General features: G+C 36.3%; 1 protein-coding gene across 1 annotated transcript in view; it reads left to right on the top strand.

The window, feature by feature from the left end:
- Positions 1-1141: 1141 nt before the first annotated feature.
- CSPP1 (centrosome and spindle pole associated protein 1) overlaps positions 1142-23280 on the top strand; it is a 42674-nt gene continuing 20535 nt past the window's right edge. The window contains exons 1-13 of the mRNA XM_010077121.1: positions 1142-1216; positions 3563-3664; positions 7175-7620; positions 8714-8815; positions 9454-9536; positions 11240-11333; positions 12618-12675; positions 14703-14717; positions 15651-15823; positions 16514-16632; positions 18282-18360; positions 18707-18827; positions 20698-20845. Coding sequence (XP_010075423.1) covers positions 7181-7620; positions 8714-8815; positions 9454-9536; positions 11240-11333; positions 12618-12675; positions 14703-14717; positions 15651-15823; positions 16514-16632; positions 18282-18360; positions 18707-18827; positions 20698-20845 — 1432 coding nt within the window. The 5' untranslated portion in view covers positions 1142-1216; positions 3563-3664; positions 7175-7180. The remainder of the gene's footprint in view (positions 1217-3562; positions 3665-7174; positions 7621-8713; positions 8816-9453; positions 9537-11239; positions 11334-12617; positions 12676-14702; positions 14718-15650; positions 15824-16513; positions 16633-18281; positions 18361-18706; positions 18828-20697; positions 20846-23280) is intronic.

The raw sequence follows: 23280 nt of genomic DNA, 5'->3' as shown, positions 1-23280 counted from the left end.
CTGTCTCAGCTTAACCCAGGACACTAGTAAAAATAACTTCTCCATATTAATCTAGTTGTCTCAGTGCTTGAATATTTGCATGGTTATTAAATACAGCTTTTACTGTATGGTTGTGAAATATAATCCATAATGATGTGATTTTGTACTGGAACAGGTAGAGCTTTTACCTGTTGACATGCCTCTGAGCTTGTAAGCTATGTTACGCCATAGATAATGGAAGGAAACAGTGCTAGTGAAATACTGTATCTAACCCATTCCCCTCATCAGCCCATGCCACACAAATAGATGATCTTTTTATTAAAGATAATTGGATTTGTAAAACATAGATGATTGACTGAGAATGGCCTGGGGATGTTTTCAGTAAATGGGTGTTGTATGAAGCAGGCACTAGACCTGGAAGCTAAGGACCTATGCCAGCCTTGGTGTTTGATTTGAAAGGCTGACACTTTGACTTGCTGCACAGCTGAGTTCCTGAGCTTCAGCCCAGGGAGCTATATAGAGCAACAACATCGTGATTTCAACAGAACATTCTGTTTTGAAAGTGACTCATGATCTGTAAGGAATGACAGGGTTTGGTGGTGGGTCATTCAGTATCCTGAAAAGTTTAGGGACTGCTGTTGTAGAAAATGAATAGCGTTGAGAAGCAGAGTGGTGACTTTGTAGTGTTAGCATGGATTCAGTTTGTTGAAATGAGAGGTAGACATGTTTGCTGCAGTTAGAAAAAACAATTTTTCATTCTAAGTAAGGGAGGTTCTTGGAAAATTCCTCTTATGCTTGTGCTTCTTGCTTACAGCAGGATTGAATAATGGTGTTTTTTTTTTGAATAAAAATATAATTTTTTTAATATACAGAGACTAATTTATGTAATCCTTAAAACAGCGTAATGGGGAAGAAGTAACAAACCCTTTCAAACTCAAGCTTAGAGTTTGACAAAGCCCTTTTCTTTCTGCATTCCATGACTTCTTTCATGTCTTCCAAGAGTGTCCCACATTTTCAAAATGTGAAGGTTGTCTTCAGTCCTTATTTCATTAAATGGATCGGATTTATTTCACAAAATATAATTCCTAGCAACTATTTAGCAAGTAAGATTTTGTATTTTTATTATTTTTATTTTATTTATTTATTTTTTATGTAGAAAAATTATTTGGCTACTGGTGAAGTAGATCCATATACTCAGGGATTATCTCTTCCTATTGATGAGCGAAGGTCTGCCAAGGTAAATATCTGGAGGAAATCAAGTAAGTGGTGTATAACTTGAAAATGAGCCTGCATGTTTAAACTGGTGTGGTAAAATTATTTCCAGTTAAGTTTTTTTTTACACTGCTTACACATGAACATTTTTGGAGATGGTTTTCAGGAAAGTAAAGTCTTTAAATTTTGTTGTTGGTTTTAAATTTTTATGCCTAGGTTACCTGTACTCTTAATTTGTAGATAATTCACACCTGCAGGGTATTTGTTGTGTTCAAAAGCTCTAGTGGTTGTGCTTGGGCTTTGTTCAGCAACAAGTATTGATCTGAAGCAGAAAGACTTTAAACCCCCCTGTCTCAGATCTAATAAAGAACATTGTTTTTTTTACAATTATGTGTACTTTTCTAATTTATTACTCTTTGTACTGCAGCTTGTGGGTAATTTTAAAATATTTGCTTGTAGTTGCTTCTACAGTGATATTCTTATCAGTTCCTGTCAGAACTAAAGGAAGTGTTTTTTCTGCTGTGCACAATTTGTTTTCATGTCTTTTTCTGTATGTGTAACCTACTGGCTTGTCCTCTTGTGTTTGTTTTTTTTTTTTTTTTTTTTTTTTTTGCTGTGCGATGTGTTGGTCTTACCCTTGCTGTGCTTACTTACGCTTCTGCCTCTTGTGCTGGCAATAATGTTTGGCCGTATGAGGAGCTATGTGAGAACTCAAATAGGTGAAAATTGCTGTTATGAAAAAGCCCCAAACTCCAAATTATAGTAGTGTTAAAAAACAAAACAAAACAAACCCAAAAAAGGGAGGCAGCACGAATGAAATCCTCAGGGAGGGGAGTGCTGAGTTTGTTAGCTTCAAGTTCTCATGAACTTTGTGTTAATCCTTGTGAGTGTGTGCTGAAACAGTGAAAGATAAAGTATCTTTGGTTAATTCTGCAGAAATTAAAGATGTATCTGGACTGCTAACATGTCTGATGGATGGTTTTATACCATAGCAGCTCAGCATTCATTGAGATTTTCTGTCTGAGTGCATTTTATCGTTTTTACCCATTTATTGCTATTGTAGAACCTAAAAGCTGCCAGAAGATGTCACATTGTGCCCTGCTCAACGTTAGCCTCTGGGCAGATAATTATTAGAGGTTAATGTTTGCATTTTGGTTTCCTCTGTTAGATAAAATGTGCAATCACACAGCATATCGAATCTTCTGCTAAGTGTTTTGCTGCATGTTAAAGACAGTGCTAGTTTCTCAGCTTTGGGAAATACTGCTCAGGCAGCTTTCATAGCTGTCTGCAGGTTTTATATTGTCATGGTCAGAAAACTTAGACATAAATTTTGGAAAAAGATCTGTTTTGGGGAGCATTGGTCTCATTTGCAAAACTACCACTAAGCTGATATTTCCTTGGTGATTGAAGTATAAATTATTTTTGTTTGAAATTTGTTCATGGGAAAGTAATTTTGTATATAATATTAAGATTTTTAATACCTTTTGCTTTTTTATTGGAAAATACTGCAGTGGAGAAGAGTATGATTCATAATATTGTAACATAATTCTCTTTTTTCATTTTTATGAGGGTTGGAATGAGGTAGTGTAAGAGATGCCTCATACTCTGAACATAAGGTACTAATATCAGGAAATAATGCAAATTAAAGTTTGCTTTATCTGCAGACTTCTGTATTTCATATCGTATTATTAGGCTGTTGATATACATCTCTTGCATATTTTTAGACCTGAGCAAGCTGGTTATAAATATTGTCACCTTGCAAAAGCAGCTAGAACAAGGTGGATAGATGATGTTTTCCTTAGTTTTCTTTGCATTCTTTGTGCTTTTGACTCTTTGCAGTCAGCTTAACTGCTTGTTGGAATTTGACAGTTGAAATTATATCCTCAGCTATAATTGACACATCTTGTCTATACATGTATTTGTTGTCCTGTGTTAATTATGAGTGGGGAAGTCACAACTAATTTTAACACACAAAAAAAGTATGTTTAAAAATCATCTGTAAATACATTTAGATTGGAAATTAGAAGGTGATTTCTAATTGTTAAAGGAATGGGGCTTTGCAACAATTTTGTAATAGATTTAGCAGGAGGAATCCTAACTGGTTTTAAGATGGATACAGTATTGTTACTGTGGACTAGACTTCGTGCCCAAGAAGCTGACCTCTATTTACAGATTTCAGATTAAGAGAAAATACGATGTTCAAGAATGAACAAAAACCTCAAAGCAATTCAAGACCTATTTGTACATCACAAGGAAGGGGGAGGGCAAAGACACAGTTTGCATGGATTCATTTGATACTGCAGTTCTGTGAAGTTAAAGGCTGCTCTGCAAAAATGCAAAATTACGATTCTCTTTTCAATGCCTGTTTTAGGAGAAACTACGGCTTGAAAGAAACAAGGAGTATAATCAATATCTCAGGGATAAAGAAGAATGGAATGAAAGGCTAAGGAAATTAGGGAAGAAAAATACAGAGGTAATACAGTTTTACTGAAGCTCCTATAGAGAAGAACATACATGATCTTGACAATTTTTTATCATTGAAGAAGACATAAAAAGTAAGACAAAATAAGCAAAGAATGTCATTCAGTTAGACCACAGTTTTATTAATATATCTTGCAAGTGCTGGTTATGAGTCATACAGTACAGTTCTTGATTCCTACTTCTGGTACAAGGATGCTTTCATTCTTCTGTGTGTCTGAAGCAAGTCCCTGGATTGTTCTTGGTGATAAAAGTGGTGGCCAAGAAAATCTGTCTCTTTGGACAAAAGGTTGAGCTTCACAGAGTGTTCCTTAGCTTTTATTTGTAGCTGCTTTTTCCTCAGTCTGTGTCCAGCTCATGAGAAAGCAAGGCAAGTGCTAGAGGTCTGGGATTTGGTGCTGTGCAATTATGAATCAAAAAAAAGTCTTTAGTACTGAAAATGAGCTCAGCACATGCATAATTGAACTCAGATGCTGAGGTGAGGCCTTTGATTTGTATGGCAGTAGACAGGTAAGTACCATCCACCCGCTCGCTTACTCCGCCTTCCACGGTGGGATGGGGGAGAGAATCGGAAGGGTAAAAGTGAGAAAACTTGTGGGCTGAGACAAAGACAGTTTAACAGGTAAAGCAAAAACTGCACACAAAAGGAAGGCAAAAATCAGGAATTCATTCACCGCTTCCCATCAGGAGGCCGTTGTTAAGCCATCTCCAGGAAAATGGGGCTCCATCAAGTATAATGATTCCTTGGGAGGACAAATGCCATAACCCTGAACATCCCCTCCTTCTTTTTTCTTCCCCCAACTTTTATTTCTCAGCGCAATGTCATATAGTATGGGATGTACCTTTGGTCAGTTGGGGTCAGCTGTCCCAGCTGCATCCCATCCCAAGTTCTTGTGCACCCCCAGCCTGCTCGCTGGTGGGGTGGGGTGAGAAGCAGAAGAGGCCTTGACTCTGTCTAAGCATTACTCAGCAGTAACTAAAGCATCCCTGTATCATCAACACTGCTTCCAATACAAATATAAAATTTAACCCTATACTAGCTACTATGAAGAAATTTAACTCTATCCCAGCCTAAAGCAGTACAACACTCAACAGGGGATTTTTAGATCTAAGTAGTGTTGTTGTGAAACCCTTTGTTTTAGTAATCTGGAAGCAATAAATTGATCTGAGAAAGCTTCTGTACTGCTTGTTAATTGCAAAATGTTGTGCAAAATGGGTAAATTTTATTTTTTAAATATTGTTGCTTTACTTTAGTAATGGACTGCAATAATTTTGAACTCTCATCTAATGCAGGTTTGATTTAATTTTTAAATCTTTATTTTTAATATGGAAATTCTTAGGTGTATCATACTGTGAGAGCTAGGTTGTTCTATGAGGGGACTTGTATTTGTACTCGGAACAGCTGAAAGTTTATTGTCTTTCTTACAGCAGTCAGCAACTGCAAATATCCATGTATTTATAAGTTCTGTCTAGAAGACTGTCTTTTGTCTGTCTACAGAAAGATTTTCTTACGAGAAAGAGCTTTTCCTCCAAATGCATTGGAGTGTCATATAGTTTATAAATATTTTAATCTGTGAAGACAGCTAAAAGGCAGTATTCAGGCATCCTTCATGTGTTGGAATTCAATATCTGATTTGTACTGGCTTCTTCAAGGGATGGAGTGCTACACGACAGTGATCCCTAGGAAATAAGTGGCAAAAATGCAGCTTGTGTTTGTGTAACTGAGTCTATAAATCTCTATGAAGATTTTTCTATGTGTTTTAGGCATTTATGTTTCCTTAGCTGACTTATCTAATCAAATCTATTTAGGGAGTCATGTTTTTTTCTTTCTACTTTGTCATCCCATTGGACCTTTATGTTACATGTTTATTTTTCTTATGTAGAACCATTTTTGGTGTCATAAAAGAATAAACAGGGAAAAAAAACTTGGTGAGGATTTGTTGAAGTTCTTCCATGTCTGAGGGATGTTTGACTTGGAATGAGAGTCTCATGATTAACATATGTGACCTCAAAAGTTTGATCCGAAAGTTTCGATAATGATAAGATAAATTGCAATTGCAAGGACTTTCTGGAAGTCGTATAGTACAATCCCCTGCTCAGAGGAGGATTAGCTTCACACTTACATCAGGTTGGTCAGGCCTTGCCTGATAGAGTTTTGAAAGGATGGAGAATCCACAGTTCCTCTGGACAACTTGTTCCACTGCTTAACTGCTTGATCTGAACTTCTTCCCCTCCATATCCCATCAGAATTTCCTTTGATGCAACTTGTGACCGTTGGTTCTTTGAAAACTGTGATTCTGTCATCTCTGTAAGCACCCATTAGGTAGAGACGGCGATTGCTAGTTCCTTCTGCCCCCCCACATACCCTCTTTAACCTTCTTTTTCCAGGCTGAACAGCCCCAGCTTTGTCAGCTTCTCCTTTATGAGCTCAAGTGCCTTAAGCATCTCAGTAGCCAACCTCTGTGCTTTTTCTGGTTTGTCAGTATCCATGGGGGGGAGGAACTGGGCACACTACACCAGAACCTGAGTACTGAATAAATAAATACTGAGCAGAGGAGAAGGCTCACTGCCCTTGACCTGCTGATGACAGTCTTGTTAATGCAGCCCAGGGTGTGGTTGGCTGTCATCACTGCAAGGGTGCACTGCTGACTAATGTTCAGCTAGTTGCCCACCACTATCCAGGCCTTTTGCTGCTTTCTAGGCTGTCAGTGCCTAGCCTGTGATGGTGTACAGCATCATTCTGTCTCAGATGCAGAGTTTTGCATTTGCATTTGTTGATCTTCATGAGCTTTTTGTCAGCATATTTCTCCAGTTTGTCAAGATCTTTCTGAGTGGCTGTCATACCCTCTAGTGTATTGATCCCTCTTCCCATTTGCATCTTTAATTTATTTGTAATTAAATTTTGTAAAGTGTGAGTTACTGTTATCTTTATTCCACAGATGAAAGATTAGTGCACAGAAATACTACAGGATTTATCCAAAACCATGTTTACTGTAACTGTGTATTGAGCACTGGTCCAGTGTTTCATAGGGTTGGTTTTTATCCACTAAACTATCCTTTTGCATAGTGGCATCTCCTGGGGAGCAAAGCAATAGATTAACAAATGGTCAGGTTCAAAGGCTGTGCTTATAGGTAAGAAGTATTATGAATCTGGTTAGAATAAAGATATCCAGTCTCTTGATGAGCTATAAAGTTCAAAGTGGTTTTTGATTGTTTACACCTCTGAATCTGAAGGTCAAATTGGAGTTCGTAAAAGGCCCATCCAGGACTGATAGCCGTTTTTCTGAAAAACATTAGATAAGAGAGAGTACTTTTTTTTTCCCCTCAAGAAAAAAAACCAAATCCTTAGCTTGTAAGCCCTCCTTGAAGTATTTTTCATGTTCACCTCCTACCTTTTCTCCAGTACCTGTTTAGGGAATGTTTGAAGAAATACAAAACCAAGTTTTTGCTCAGTGTCATTTGTTTGTATTGAGATGTTTTAATTTTTTTTTTTTCTATTAAACAGAATGAGATGGACAGGAATAAAAAGCCTGTGGCTGTTACCAGGCTCCAGCCAGAAATACATACAGAAGTACAAACCTGTAATACAGGTACAGAACCTCCCAAGAAGGATGCATTTACTTCTACAGAAGGTTATGAAGAGCTGCTAAATAAGAGGTGGCTGGAGGAAGACAGATATCATAGGTTAGATGATGAGGCTGAATTAAGAAGTCGACTACTAAATAAAAGACTTAATGAAGATTTGGATGTTCTCAATCGAAGACATCATGGATTTGCTAGCCAATCTGTAATTCCTATTAGGAAGCATCACAGACTTGATGAGGACCGGGATTTTGGTAGAAGATACTACAGAATGGACTACGATCCTGAGATAAGTGAAGAAATGGACCCTAGATTTAGATGTGAAAGCGCTTATGACAGAAAAACTCCCCGGGTTTTTTATGCTGAAAGGTATTCTTAATTCTGTTTTCCCCTTTATTTCTCTAGTGCTTGTTGACAGCCATGGTTTGCTCTCATTGAAAATTAGACGTGATCCACATGTAAATACAAAATTTTTTTGTACTTTAAAAAGGAACTTTGCAATAATTTTTAGAAAAAAAATCTGGAATTTGGACCAGTTCCTAAGATTGTACATCATACATTAGGGTGCATGTTATATATTATGGCAAACCAAGGATACTAGAGAAATTACCCCAGAAAAAAAAGGGTTTTTTGTCTATATTTACTTTTTTTTTTTTCTTTTTTTCTGAATAGGAAGTCCATGGCTCTTTCCAGGTCTGGAAAGTGTGTAACTTTGTTAGCATCTATTGGGTACCTTATTTTTCACTGAATACCTCTTCTTGCCTTATTTTATGAAGATAACTTGAAGCCCTCATTAAAAAGTAGTTAATTTGCAAGCCCAGAAAAATCTGTAAATTCATCTACCTCACATCTTTTCAGGAAAAGCTCCCTTGTGTCCATACAATTTCTGTTATCTTTGGAATTATTTGAAGTTTCAATTATATTACTTCATATGTAGATGATTCAAATTTTAGCTCCTGAGTTTTTATATTCACCATGTTACCTGCCTTTTATCTTGATCAAAAGTCACCTCTCCTTTAAATGGTATCAGGTGCATAGTGAAGGGTAGGTTGTCATTAAAGCAGCTTTTCATATCTGAATTAACTGTTTCACCAGACTTGCCCAATAGCTGTGTGCCAAAATCTGTTGTAGGCTTTGTTGGCCCCAGGGGATCAAAAGCAGCAAGATCTGTTTCAGTTAATGCAGGCTGAATGCTCTTCAGCTCTTAAGACTCTTAACCAGGCTCAATAGATAAAGGTTGCACAAAAGCAGGCTTGAGAATTCAAACTGCAGAAAGAGAGCTGCCTTGACAATGTTAGCGGAGTGAATTATTTCTACAAATTTTGTGTGAGAATTTCAGAACTGGTTATGCCATCCAGCGTGCAATCAGGCTGGGGATCCATCTGTACAAAACTGCCGTACCTTCCATTTCAGGTTGGATGTTTTTAGGCAAGTGTAGCTGAATATTTTCTATTTCTTTAAGGCCCTATCTGGATGGAATAGTAAGAGATCTACCTGCAGATTATGAAGACGAATTAAAGGAGAGAGCACGCATGCAGCAGGTCTCAAGAACTGGAAATTCTAGGTGTGGTATACAGTGTATTTTTCTGATAATTGCACTACAAATTCATGGTAAAAGGAAAATGTTTATTTAAAATCCCTAATATGTTTGAAATCGTTGCTGGTTTTTCCTGTAGCTAGGATATAGTTGAACAGGAAAAACACATTTCCTCTGAGGACAGCTATTGAAGCTTGCATGCCAGTTTTCTTTTTGAAAAAATAGATCACCTGTTCTCCAACTGAAGACACTGAATGATCAGAATAACGTGGAATCTTTTTTTGATAATAGTTTTAAAATTCCTTTTTTAACTCTTGCCTTGTTTTGCAAGTCCTGAAGTGATGTAAGTTGATGAGGCAGAAGCAGAACACTTGTAAAGCCCTTACATAAATTCTTGACTGGCACCACTCAGTCTGTCAACATTGTTGAAGCGCTCAACTGAGTCAGTGTTTCTGATGGCTTCAGAAATGAGGCAAATGAGAACTGTGAGAAATGCCTTTTTCTAGGTGGTTTCTGCTTTTGCTTGTGGTATTTGTTTAGATTTTAGGAGAGCTGTTTGTCATCAATGTATCACATAGTGATGTAAGTGCATCTATCATGTTTCACTCAAACTGCAAGTAGATTCTTGAGTCTGATCTTTCAGTTTTCTTTTTTGTCTTTGCCAGAAATCAGGTACAAACTAGTTCTTCAGCTAATGAACAGACCAAGTCTGCAGCTGAAATGCCATATGCATCAGGCCTTTTTCTTGGTATGTATAAAAACCTGACTAATGACACTGTTAGCCTTTCTTTGCATATTTTACTTTTCAATAATTAAAAACTAGAAAAAACTAGCTTTTTCTTCATGCTAGTTGTCCCTAAGACTGGTAAATAAATAATATTTCTATAGAGAAAATAAAAAAAAGAAAACCATGTTCCTTTTCCCCCCTTAATGTAACAGGACTTTCTAACTACTTTTGAAGAGTCCAAGTTTTTTCTTAGAGTCTGTTAACAGTTAAAGGCCCAGATGCATTCTTAAATTTCTTTATGAAATGAACTATGGGAGAGATGTTAACCTCCATATTGTCAGAGACACCTACAACTTGATATTGAATTTTAATTGCAGAAATATGGGAAATGCTAGTGTCTTGTGCAAGAGCAAATGATTCTGATAATCTTTTACTGCTTGAATGTAGCCATAAAATTCAACAGGGAATGTTATTATTGAGCATAGAAGAGAGAAATACTATTGAAAACAGCATTCTTAGCTAAATTCAGAAACATACAAGGCAAGAATAAAAAAAAAATGTAGTAGTGCTTCAAATGGGAGCCTTTGAAGACAGGGTAGATTTGAATTGGTGAAAATTGAAAAATGGTTGTCAGAATAACTTTCTACTTATTTTTACGTTTGAACTTACCTGATCTTCAGTGCTGTATATGGCAGGACAATTTTTTTGGAACTGTTTAAAGGCAGCATTAAAACAGAGGTGTGTAACAGTCAGTCTCTCTAATTTGTTCAGAGTAATCTCACTGTAGTAACTTGAATACACAAAACTGTGAATTTGTCTTCCAAGCAGTCCTGGTTAGGAGAAGAATGTTGTTAACTAGTTTGTTGAGTAAATTGCAACTTGAAATTTTTGGAAGTGAGAAGTGATTTCAGACTCCTCCAGAATCACAAACCATGGGGTTATCTTTCACATTTTGGTTACTTTACAGTTCTGGCACAAGAACTGAATAAAAAATTCAGTCAGTCATGCATCTCACCATGACGGTTACTTTGTGTATGGATATATGTTAAGAGTCCATTGTGTCTGATATACTAGATAGAAAGTGGTGATGGTCTTTTTTTGTTTTGTTTTAAAAATGATAGAGGACTCCGTGCCTATTGTGGGGGAACTACCTCAAGTTGAAAGTTTCTTGCGTTACTTAAAATCCATGTGAGAAACAGTGTCACTGTTTCCTTTTACATGTGCATATCTGCCACTGCTTTGCTAATCTTTACTAGTCATGAAAACAATCCTAGAAGTGGAGTAATTTGCTTTACTCCCTGTGGGTTTGACTCTCTTCAGTTTTAACTCCAGAGCAGTGCCTCATAATTTTGGAGTGCCATAGTGTGTCTTCCTTAGTTGAGCATTAAGGAAAAAAAAATATAAAATTTAAGTAACTTTTTTTAGTTGCCATTGTATCACGTAGCTTTGAAATTTGTAGCTTCGTGACTGTACAAAAGCAGGCAAACTAGGAAAACAGTGATGAAAGTTTTAGTAGTTTTGATCATCGTACTACAAACAAACTGCATATTAAAACTAGGGTTTTTTTTTTTTTAATCAGTAAGAATCCAGTGTTCTTATGCACATTCCCAGATCATATATTCTGCTGTTTCATGTTTTAAATTGACTGAAATGCAATGTTTTTGTCTGGTACCTTTTGTGTATTTTGTGGAATATTTACACAAATGTGTGGTCATTTCTGTTAGGTGGTCAGGATCGAGAACTTCTCCAAAGGAGAAAAGAGAAATACAGGCAAGAACTAATAGAACAAATGGCTGAGCAACAGCGAAATAAGAGACGGTAACGGAAAATTACTATATTTTTAAAAGATAATGGCTGAAATTTAAAGGAATTTCATTAATTCAATGTATTAAGAATAATTTTCATAACTAAGGAATTACAGCTAGCTAGGTAATATTGCATCCAATTGAACTCATTGGAATAAGAGCTTTAGTTTTTAACAAACAAATTCACCAGCTTTCAATGGAACAAAGGAAAAACCAGATTTTTTTCATTTTAAAAAAATTAAAGTTAGTTTCTGAAGCGTAAAGAGGCTCAAATTGAAGTTATCTTTTTTGCTGGTAGAGGAGTGTCTAATTACTTTGCAAAGTTGAAAACGAACCTTGTTTTGCCCTCCAATTTAGGAAAGTAACCTTTCACTTTCAAAGCACTTGATCATCTGGCTTCTGCAGGATAATAAAATACAAATTTCTAGCTTATCTGTTACTGCTGAATGATAGTATGGATACATAAAAACACACAGTGGTATCAGTGAAGGGGTAAGGAATTAAAAATAAGTTACTATTTATGGTTTCACTGTGGTAAAAAATTGTACATGCTGAACAAGCCTGAGCCCTGACATTAGAATATAGTACATCTTGCTGTACTTTTGAATCATTCATTTCAATATGGCCTCTTCTCTAAAGTAACAAGAAGAGATAGGACAAGAGGAAATGGCCTCAAGTTGCACCAGGGGAGGTTTAGGCTGGATATTAGAAAAAATTTCTTCACTTGGACACAATGATCAGGCATTGGAACAGGCTGCCCAGGGAAGTGGTGGAGTCACCATCCCTGGAGGTGTTCAAGAAATATGTAGATGTGGTGCTTAGGGACATGGTTTAGTGGGTTGGGTGGTGTTGGGTTGATGGTTGGACTTGATGATCCTTGAGGTCTTTTCCAACCTTAATGATTCCATTATTATAAACTTCTTGCTGTAACGTGAATAAAGACCAATTTTTAAGCAATGTCCTGAAAGGTGGTTGTAAAAAGTAATGTGGTGGTTTGTCCTTTTATTGTAGTTGGATTTTTATTAGGTGGAATAGATGATAGCCATATACTTCAGAGTTCTGTTTATTTGCAAATAATATACAGTATCTTTCTTCCCTGACTCCAGAAGAAATCAAGGGGAATCATGTCTTCTATTATCCTGTATTTTCAGAACTATTTTAACTACAGAGTTGTGAGGTCTGTCCTTTGAAAAAGTGTATTTTTTACTGTTTCTGATTTGATCCTTTTTTTTTTTTTTAATTTGATCCTTTTTTTTTTTAAAAAAAAAAACAAAAAACGAAACAAAACGAAAAACAGTGAGAAGGAACTTGAACTCCCAGTTGCTGCTTCTGGAGCTCGAGACCCGGAAAAGGACGTAAGGAACTTGGATTTTCTTTCACCTATATAAACTTTTTTTTTTTATTACACGTACACTGTGGTTGCTTAGTCACGAAACTCTGTAGAGCTTTTGTAGAATGATAAATGTTGTGGGTTTTTTCTAATAGGGTATTAGCATAGAATAAAACTGAAGCCAAGGATGATAAGGCTGTAACTCATTACACATGCTTTCAGCTTGGGAGAAAAATATTTTCACAGAATTTATCAAACATTTTCTTTTGCTGTGACCGAGTGGGAATTTTGTACAAGCAGTGGGCATCATGGAAAAAATACTTAGTGTCCAGTGGTAGCCTGTGGTAGCTTCTACATGCACACATCAGTAACCTTTCTTTGGGAATGTAAAGTATGCTGCAAAAAGTTTTTGCTCTTTTTCAGTTAAAAAAAAAATCCAGTTCTTTTGCATCTGAGTTGATCTCGTAGTAATTTTTAGTTTCAAATTTGTAATTCTTTTTGAACTATCAGATGTAGTGTTCAAGATTACAAGCATTTTTATAGGATTTTGTAAAAAAGTGACTTTTTTTTTTAGACTTAAAGACTTTTAGACTTTTAAGACTTAATGCAGAGTTACTACTGTCTCCACTTAGTAAGGTGATTATTGTACTAGGAATTAAAATTAGTGTACATGTAGATTTTGGTACTGGGAACATTATTAGCAGACTGATTGTCACATAACTAGTATGATTTGCATATGTGCATTTCTAAGTGTCTGAATCCATTACATCTTGGGTGCAGTGGAGATCTGCAGTTGGAGATGTGGGATGGATACTTTTCTTAAGCAAGACTGAACTGGTTAATAATTTAACTGGTTACCAGTTTAAATTATCAATAGTGCTGTTTTTTGGGGGAGCCTACAACACAGAAAGAAGCTTCTGACATTTCTTTTTTGCAGGGATGAAAGGAGCTCTTATTTTCTAGAAGATGAAGATGAATGAATAGCTGTAAGATCCTGTTTGTCAGCATTTGAGGCAGGAGTCTGAGAATACACCTAGAAAAGCAAGAAAGCTGAATTGAAATTCTTACTCGTAAATGGGGAGGGAAAACACTGACAAGTGGTCTGGCAGCATGTTCTTGCCCTTTCTGCTTAAAGTACCTCTGGTGCTTGTTTGATTCCTTTTGTGAAGTGATTCTGCTTGGTGAGCCAGCAAAAATGTGAATATTTTTTACTTCTTTAGCTGGTTTAGAGAGGTCAGTTGGCTGATCAGGGATTGAGATGGCGAAAGGGAGAGGGATGGAGTGTACAGCTGGGAGCCAGGCAGGAAAAAAGGCAAAAGCTGAGAAGAAGATGCCAGCTCTTTTGGCATAGCAGGCTGTAAGGTCAGTGTGAACCGTTTTGTCTCATCGAAGCTGATGAGGCAGAAGCATGCTGTGCTGAAGCACTCCATATACCCTACACATCTCAGTCAGAGACTGAAAAGTGCCTGTTGCAAGAACAAAATTATATCCAGAGCAAGTCCAGGGCATGTATAATGTTTTAAAACCATTTATTTAGCTGAAAGCCTTCAATTAAGTAGAATTGCTACATTCATTAAGCAGCAGTCACTGTTAGCTTTAAATTGCAGGGAGAGATTCTAATTAGGCGGATTTCTTGATTAATTACAGGTTGGTTAACTAGCAGTGCCTGATTGAGAATCTGTAAATGTAGACTGTTGTACTTACTGCTTGTAAAAGAAAACAAATCCCCAGGATGAGCTGAGTACAATAGTCACAGAGCTGAAATCTGGGGCACTTTGCGAACAGTCCACATTAAATTTGTTAGCAAGAAATGCTGTTTTAAATGTTCTCCTGCTCAAGACACTGGATTTGAAAAGACAAGTTAAAAAAAAAGTCTGTAGACTGCTTTATAATTTTAAATTGCTGTAGCTTGTATCTATTATCTAATTTCATATTCACATCTAGAAATTTGAAGGTAAATGTTAGAAACAGATATCCATGTCTAGTAGATTTTGAGAATTTTAATCCTAATGATTTGTGAGTACTAACTGCCTTGTATATACTGTCTTGCAGCTAAGTGATGAGGAGGTAAACATTTAATATTTTGCTGAAATACTTCTGTATTGTAGGGTGTACAGTTTGCTGTTAGTTTTAGTATTTAGCTGGTATTATTTCTGTGAATGCATGTGAATTGAAGCACTAAAATCTTAGGACCAGTAGATTCAGAAACAAAATCTATTTTCACTTATACAATGTATGATTTTTTTTTTTTTTTTGGTTTTCTCTTATTGACTCATTTAATCAAACATTAAAATATTTATGCATAGCAGCTGGTGTAAGGGCTTTCTGGGTGTGATAGGATAGTTCTGAAACTAACTGACTTGCATGCCTTTGCGTTACTTGCATGTTGCCTTTGATTTTTTTTCTGAGACGGCCAGTTATCAATAAACATTTGATACTTTAGTTAAAAAAAAGCACACACAAAAATTTGTAATTGTTGTGGTTGCAAAAGCTAATAAAATTAAAGTAACCCCAAAAATGAATTGACAGTATTGCGAAGAAATGTTTATTGGAAAAAGTCTCAGTGTGTGTTTGTTTTTATTTTTACTGATTACAAAGCTGTTTTAGTTTTTTTTGAGCAGAGGGGGAGAGTGTATTTTTGAAACTTTTCCTATGTATGAGAATGAGTATAGAAAATTGGTGGCTGTAGATAACCTGTACTACAGACCACTGTGTAAATACTTTTCTTTTTCCTGGATAATAACTAGAACCATGTACTTCCTGAAACCTGCCAGAGAGGCTGGATTTTGTAAATCTGTGATAAACATGCTGGATTTCCTTGTAGTATTAGATTTCCAGTAATTCCTTGGGAGAAAAGAATGCAATTACCAGAAGTTTGAACAGCTAGTTGGGACCGAGTGAGGCGTTGAATGCAGCGTAAATGGAAGTTCAGAATATTTCCTAGTAATAACAAAATACCTCATTGTTTTCCTCTCTTTTTCAATTCCCTGCCCTTTTCAGCCAAATAGATTGAAGCAGTTTGGCTTGACAGTGAGAACTTCTGAAGAGAAAGTACCTCCCGAAAGGCCTCGGGTGGCTTTCCAAACTCCAGTGCCCGTTCCTACAGCCTCTCCAGTGAATGAAGATTTTCACAGGGGGCTGGCCAGCACTCTTGGTGAAATAGCAGCGCCCAGGTGCTTCACCGTCATGTTCATTTTGCCTGTTAAATAAGCTTGGTGCTAAGCATGTTATTACTACTTGGTGGATATTTGTGTAGGATAGGAGTCGTGCTGTAGAAATGACGTCCGTGGCTGTAATACTGAAATGCACTGCGAGGGTGCTTGGGGCACGCGTCCGACAGTGTGCGTGTTGTGAGAAGGCTGGTGTGGCATGAGTTTGGCCCGTCAGTTAAATAATATCCCAGGGCTACGCTTGGGAATGCAGTGTAGGTAAGGACAGCTTCCACTAGACACTGTGGTCAAGACTAAGCTGTTTTGGGAGAGAGAAGGAGCTTTAGGCATGTGGCTAAAGCTGTGCTGTACCACTTGCCCTTTGACCACAGACTAATCCTGGGATTGTTTTATTTACTGTTACTGATGTAACCAGTAAGTATTGCTAACTGAACCAGTTAAAGAAGCTGTGCTCGTTGTATGTTTAGATCTCTGGAATAGTGCAGGTTCATGTACTACTCCCTAAGGGAAGGTTAATTTCCTACTGAGGCTTACTGTGTTTTGTTCCTGCATGGCACTAATGAGAGGTCTTGGGCTGAGCTACATCTAGTGTTTTCCTATAGCGAATTCTCTTTCTCTCTGTTTTCTTTTTTTGATGATCTTTCCTTTCAGTTGTACAAAAAACCAAAAAAATGCATTCCTTTTTTCTTTAAGGCTTGCACCGATGCCACCGCCTCCACCACCAGTTTTGACAGAAAACTATAGAACGCCTTATGATGATGCATATTACTTTTACGGGGCTAGGAATCCTTTGGATCCTAATCTTGCATATTGTAAGTTGATGATTTTAGGTGAATTGGTTGTTAGTTCAAATGACTCCTTTTAGTCTAGTTAAATTATGAATAATGTAGAACTAGTAACAGAAATTTAAACTGATTTCTCAGATGTGTATTGAATGAAAAGCAGGCTTTTTTCAATACTGGTTTTGAATGAAGTAGTTTTCTCCAACTGCAAAAGGAGCTATGGCTTCCGGAAATCTTGTTCATCACTTGAACAAGCTCTAGTGTCTCCAACTGCAAAAGGAGCTATGGCTTCCAGAAATCTTGTTCATCACTTGAACAAGTTCTAGTCTCAGCTACTTAGCCATTATGCCTCCCAGATAATTTTCTTTATAGCTTAGATAATCAAAACATTATTTTCTAAAATTGCTTAATTTATAATTGATTACCTGTTTAGGTGTTGTTACAATTTGAGATATAGTTTAAAGTATTTTTAAAGGAACTGTATGATGTAATAAAACTTTTTATTTTAAGAACTCCCTTTTTTATCTACCCCTTGATTGCTTCATGATGATTTCATGAACGAAACAACTGTGATGTGTCTGGTTTTTCTTTTTTTGCTTTTTTAGAGGAAAAAGCCAGAAATACTTTCAAAAAGTTGTTGTGCTACCTTAATAGAAAAGTTAAAACAAAGGAGAAAAAATATTTACAGTAATGACTCTCCTACTGCTTGATTTGAATGAGATTTGTATCCACTGGGGAATTTCGGGAATTCTAGTTTTCAGATTTTTTTTCTCCAGTGTAAATTTCTCCCTGCCTGGAAATGTAATAGCTTGTGCTTTGAGAAAGATTTTTTTTTTTTCTTTTCTTTTCTTTTTCTTTTTTTTTTTTTTTTCCCCCAAGAGTTCCAGGCATCATTTTTTACCTTTTCTTTGTAATCTTACTTTCAGACCACAGTTTCAACTTGCGGAAGTTTTGGGGTTTTGGGGGTGTTTGTTTGGTGTGTGGGTTTTTCATTTTGTTTTGGTGTTTTGTGGTTTGTTTGGGTTTTTTTACCCTTGTATCAATATAACCTATAGGGTAAAATGGTTTACCATTTAGAATATTAAAAAAACCCGAATCCTTAATTCACATACAGGGGTTAGGGTGTCTTAAAGCTTGTTGTCACAAACTGGAAGGTTGCTACTGCTTAAAATTTCTAAGTGTGAAATTGAGAGAACAGGAGATGCATCTCTCACTGTCTTGAACACAAGCAGTAGTATGCACAAATAATTTCAAGCCCTGCTGTGGCAGAGTGCTGCAGGTCCTATTTCAGTAAGGGTACAGATGCCAAACATACTCCATTTCTGCAGGAGGCAATGGGACACTTCTTGCAGGAAAGGACACATTTGAAGAGCATGGGGACATGTTTTACGCTAAGCAAGTTGTTTCCTTTTGGTAGCTTGTTGTAGAATATGTTAATGAAAACATTTGTAAATTTTAAAGGGATTTAATTGAATTTAAGAAATAGATTTGTAACTTGGCACTGGATTTCTTGCTTAAGAGGGCATTAAGGATTAGCTAAGTTTGTTGAAGAAGTTCAGAGTCTTGTTTGTAGTTCTGCAGTCACAGAATTTGAGCAGTGAGCTCTCTGCTTTTAAGTAATGGCCAGTGTTTGTATCTGAGCATTCAACATTTAAAATAGTAATTTTTTTACTGTGTAGATGGTACAGGTGTGATGGGAAGGCAGCCCACACCAAATCCAGATCTTCTTTTAAGCCAAGCCTCAGTAGAGCAGTCTGTGTAAGTATTAATTGTATTCATATTCCTTCTTTGTATTTACCTGTATAGATAAGCTCTTCATGTTGGGAGTGTTTTGCTGACAACAGATATGCCTTTGAAATAAAGTGTGTTAAAGACAACCTCTCAAACTTCTAATTAGTAGTTTTTTATCTAAACAATAATTGGGTGAACTCCTATTTTTATATGGATTTATGAAAATGTTTGAGATTATGAACTGCCAGGCTGTGGAAAACAATAGCTATTACATATTTCAGGCAGGGATTTTTTTTTTAAATTTTTTCTTTTAATTCACCCCCCTCTGGACCCTATGATGTTTTCCTTTTATATGTGTGATTTTCTAATTCAGAAGTAACATTGGACAGAGGAATACAGGAGACAGACAAAGAAGCATAGGAGTATTTTCTGAAGAAAAAACAAAGTCTTCCAAAGAGGCAACATTATCTTATCAACAAGAATTACAACAGCAGGTACTGAGTGATAAAGCTTTTGACACTTTCTTCACATGTAATGGTTGTAACTGTAGTACTCTTCCAAACGTATTTATTTAGTTTACAAGTAAAAAGCTTTCCTAACTCTCCCTCCCTTCATCACTTTCTTCTTCCCATTCCTCTGACCCTGCTTTAGCTCATTTTAGCTCTTCAGATGGACAGTGAAATTTATTAATTTTTTTTTTTTGTCTTGTCAGAGGCAGAGAAAATGTTAAGACTGACAGCAAACAGATTAGTTCCAGGCATGGAGTTTTATATATTTTCATAAGCATAAGAACCTGCATCTTAAAAGCAATGAGTTGTATTGCTCTGATATTCCTACTGAAGGATTGCGTTTGAGCATTATTGCTATAATTATTAGGAACACTCTGATTTCAATAAGTTCTTCATGATCCTTTGGATCCTAATTCGAAAGCTTCCCTAATGTTTACTTCCAGTGTGTTGCAGGTGGTGTCTTATCTCTTTTCAGCTTCCTTTTTGGTAGACTACACATGGAGTCTTCTGTCTTCCGGTAGATGTCCTAGTCCCCTGCCCATTTTAGTGGCCTTTCGCTGCTGCCCCTTGTGGGGGTTTATATTTGTAAAATGTATTTGAGCATGATAAGACATGTTATTTCAGAAGAGATTTTGCTAGAACCTAGTTCAGTGGCACTAACATTTTCTTATTGTGTTCTTTTTAATGTATTTCTTCAGTGGAGGTAAAAAATTGCTATAAAAATATTCTAGTCCTAATTATGATTGTGCATAGGGATAAAGGAGAGGCTGCCAATCAGGGTCAAATTAAGAATAAAATAAACATTTAGGAATGCTGTCTAATATCACACTTATGCTTCTCTGAAGGCATTTTCTCACTATAGTCTTAAGAAGTAGATTTTATCTTCTCATATGAGAGACTGTACAGTTTGACATAAGGTCTAATAAACATGGCAGAATACAGTCTTTCAAAGTTATTATGCTGCTTATGGTTGAAAGTGAACAGAAGGTATTCAGCTTTTTATTCCTACAGACAAACCTGCCTGATTGTTTTTGTAAACAGTCGAAGGGGCTAGATGGCTCTCTGTGTTGACTCATAACTCTTATGGAATTATCTGAATACTTGATAAAGGAATATGTTTATCTAGCACACAGAGAAAACAAAGTTAAGAAATTACATTAATGTGTTTCAGCTACAGAAATAGTAGCTAATGTTTTAAAAGTTTGAATAGAAGACGGACTTTTTAAAGAGCTGTTCTCTTTATAAATGCTACGTTAAGTTGTTAGGAGACTTAGTTATATAAATTTCACATGATTTTGAAGAAAATAACAAACCAGATGAACAGTTCTGCATTATTTGCATACATCATCATGAACTACTGCAGGAAACTATTTCATGAATGGTTGTAGAGCTGTGTAGCATTCTATTACGGCATTTATTGTTAGGAGTCTTTCTTTATCTCATGTCATCTCTAGTCTTAAGTTGTGGTTGAAGAAAACACACCAGGTCTAGAGAAGCAAGTGCTGTAGTATTGTAGAACTTTGCCTGTTCAATATTCAGGCAGTATCAAAGCTGCTGTATCAAAGATCCAAAGCTAAGGGACTTCTGATCTGCTGTAAGCATCAGATGTGAACATTTCTGAACTTGGAAGTCTTACAATATGTATCTGTATGTTTCTCTGTGATTATGCACAACTGGACATACGCTTTTTGACAGCAGTATTCAGTGCGCTGTCTGCAGCATAAGCAGTGAAGTGTCTGGGGTTTGCTTGGTATAGATGAGGGAACAGGTAATGATTCAGCTTGCTCCGTTAACTTCTTATTAAAATTATACTTAATGTGATATTTTTATGAAACTGACTTTTGTTTGTTTTTAGATAAGAGACAGAGAGGAACGACGCAAACAAGAGAGAGAGGAAAAGGAACACTACGAAGCCAAGTTAGAAGCAGAAATGAGGAATTACAACCCCTGGGGAAAAGGTGGTGGTGGTGCTCCTCTCAGAGATGCAAAAGGAAATCTGTTAAGTATGTTTGCCAAAATTATGGGTTCTCTTTTCAAGACTGATGTTTTCTTGCTCTCGTAAGGGCTCTATTCAGATATGTTATTCCTTGTTTTTTAACTCTGGAAGCCTTTTATTGATAAATAGACGTACTTGTTTCAAGCAGATGCACTCTAGGAATATTTAAGTGGGTGATTATTTTGATTTCTGTAGAATTGTTCAAAGAGTACAATGTGAAAAAAATGGGAAATACAGGATATGTCAGCTGTAAGTGAAGACGCAATGCGATTGTAAAGGGAGAAGAAGGAAAACAAGCTGTTAGAATAATCTGTAGTACAAATGTGCTGAAGCCTGTTGTGAAGACTCTTATTTAAACATTTTCCAGGAACAGGTTTTTTAATTATTTTTTTTTTTTTAAATAACTTCTAGGGTTAGAAAGCTCTACTTGTGATGTGGAAAATGGAAGCGTGTTTGAATAAATACATAAAACTAAGTGAGATATTTAGATTTCCCTGAGTAACACTGCTGGTAAATGGCTATATAAATAGCAGTCAGCAGTCTTTCTTTTTTTTTTTTTTTTTTTTTTTTTTTCCCCCAAAGTGTCATTTTATACAAGGTGGGAGTAGTGAGCTGGGAGATAGCTATGATCCTGGCAAGTTGTTCTTTTGCCTCTCCAGTAAATAGGAGATAGATGTAAGATTAAAACTGTAATTCCTCATCCTGATTCCTAGTGAACCCTCCAAGAACAGTTTATCTAAAATGAAAATAGTACTCAGTAGGCACAATTAGATTTGTATATTTTAAAATCTTGGCCTGTGCTAGCTGTCTTCATTCTTGCCTTTAGCATTTGAGTGAGTCTTACAATTTTATTGTAAATTGTGGAATTGAATTGAAAAGTGGAGTCTGCTAAAAAATCCCTGTATTTTTGCGAATCTGTGGTGAATATGCCTTTTATGAGAATAAAATATTAAAAACAGTTGTTTCCCCTTTCCTCTAGTGGGCTTGAATATGATGCACAAGCAAAACGATTACAATTTTATTGTAAGACTGTTAATTTATAATGTGAAACAAATTGAGTTTCCTGTTATTGAATTCTTATTAGATTTTAAAAATGTCTCCTGGTGTAATAAAATATGAAAACTTTCAAAGTGTGGAACACTTAGGGGATAACAGTTTATATATAAAAAATCAGTTTCAGTTTTGTGACACCTGAGTGACGTATGGCTAAATTCATAGTGTAGTTTGAGGGTAGAGGATAAAGTTTAAATGCTTTATAAGATTGTGTACCCAAACAGTAAGTTTAGAAGCTTGTGTTGAGGATCCAAGCTTGTTTATCTCCAGAGCAGATAGGGGCGTTCACACTGCCTAACTTTAGGCACTGCATTTAAGTGTCTGGCTTCTTTCTCTAGGCTTTACTATGGTGTGAGTAGAGTGGGTCAGAGGAGAATGTCTCATATTAGCCTGAGCTCTGCATATACCTGCTAAGAAGCAGTTTCCTCAGTAAATGAGGAAACAAAAGAAAGAACTTTCTTAGCCTGTTTTCCTGAATTACACAAGTAAAGTTATTTTTCACACCCTAGTTTAGCAGCATGATGGATAAGCTATGAATCAAATGTGCAACATAACACGCTTTCTGCCATGTCTCCTTTTTATGCAGTGACTTGTCTTTTTATCCTCTTGCAAATGCCTGTAAATAGCTTTTGAGACTGATATATGCAAATACTGCTTTACGGAGAGGGATGTAGTTTAAAGTTCTTGGAATCTGTGTGCTTAGATGACTACAGTAATTCGTAATTATCAGAAACACTATTTAAATAGATAATCTGAAAACTGTAGTACTTTTTGTTTTGAAACAAGCCTTCTAGATGTGACACTTCAAAATGAACTGAAATTAATGTCTTTGGTCAGGATTTTTATGGTAACTGAGAGGCACTGTGTAAATTTTGGTGAAAACGTTGATGGCATTGTTTTGCTTACATACAGGAATTCTGCACCTGGATTATTACAAAAGACACAGGATTTTTATGGTAACTGAGAGGCACTGCGTAAATTTTGGTGAAAACGTTGATGGCACCTGGATTATTACTAAAGACGTGAAGGCCAAAATATGCTTTAATGGTTCAATTGTGCTTATCCCCCTTAGTAGTAATCAAATGGAGATCCAGTGCTTTAAATACCAGTACTAATCTCAAAAGTATTTTACAGCTTTAAGGAAGTAGAAGAAAGGGTGGTTTGTAAATACATGCTTATCAACACAGACTTGTCAGTCATTTTTGTCTTTGAGCTCTTCATCTTTCCATTTAATAGCATTTTTGGTCTGGGCTGGGGACAAGGGAGGTTTGCTGTGAAGAATCATTCCTGGCAACAGAAAACCAACAAAACATATATTTTAATCGATGAATTCCTAATGACTAGTATTTCACCTATAGCTTCTATATTCTCCTCTTTGCCTTAATTTTT

This window comes from Pterocles gutturalis, unplaced genomic scaffold, assembly GCF_000699245.1.
Source record: "Pterocles gutturalis isolate BGI_N339 unplaced genomic scaffold, ASM69924v1 scaffold21098, whole genome shotgun sequence".
NCBI lineage: Eukaryota > Metazoa > Chordata > Aves > Pterocliformes > Pteroclidae > Pterocles > Pterocles gutturalis.
Note: the sequence above shows the minus strand (reverse complement) of the source record. Positions and strands in the feature narration are given on the sequence as shown.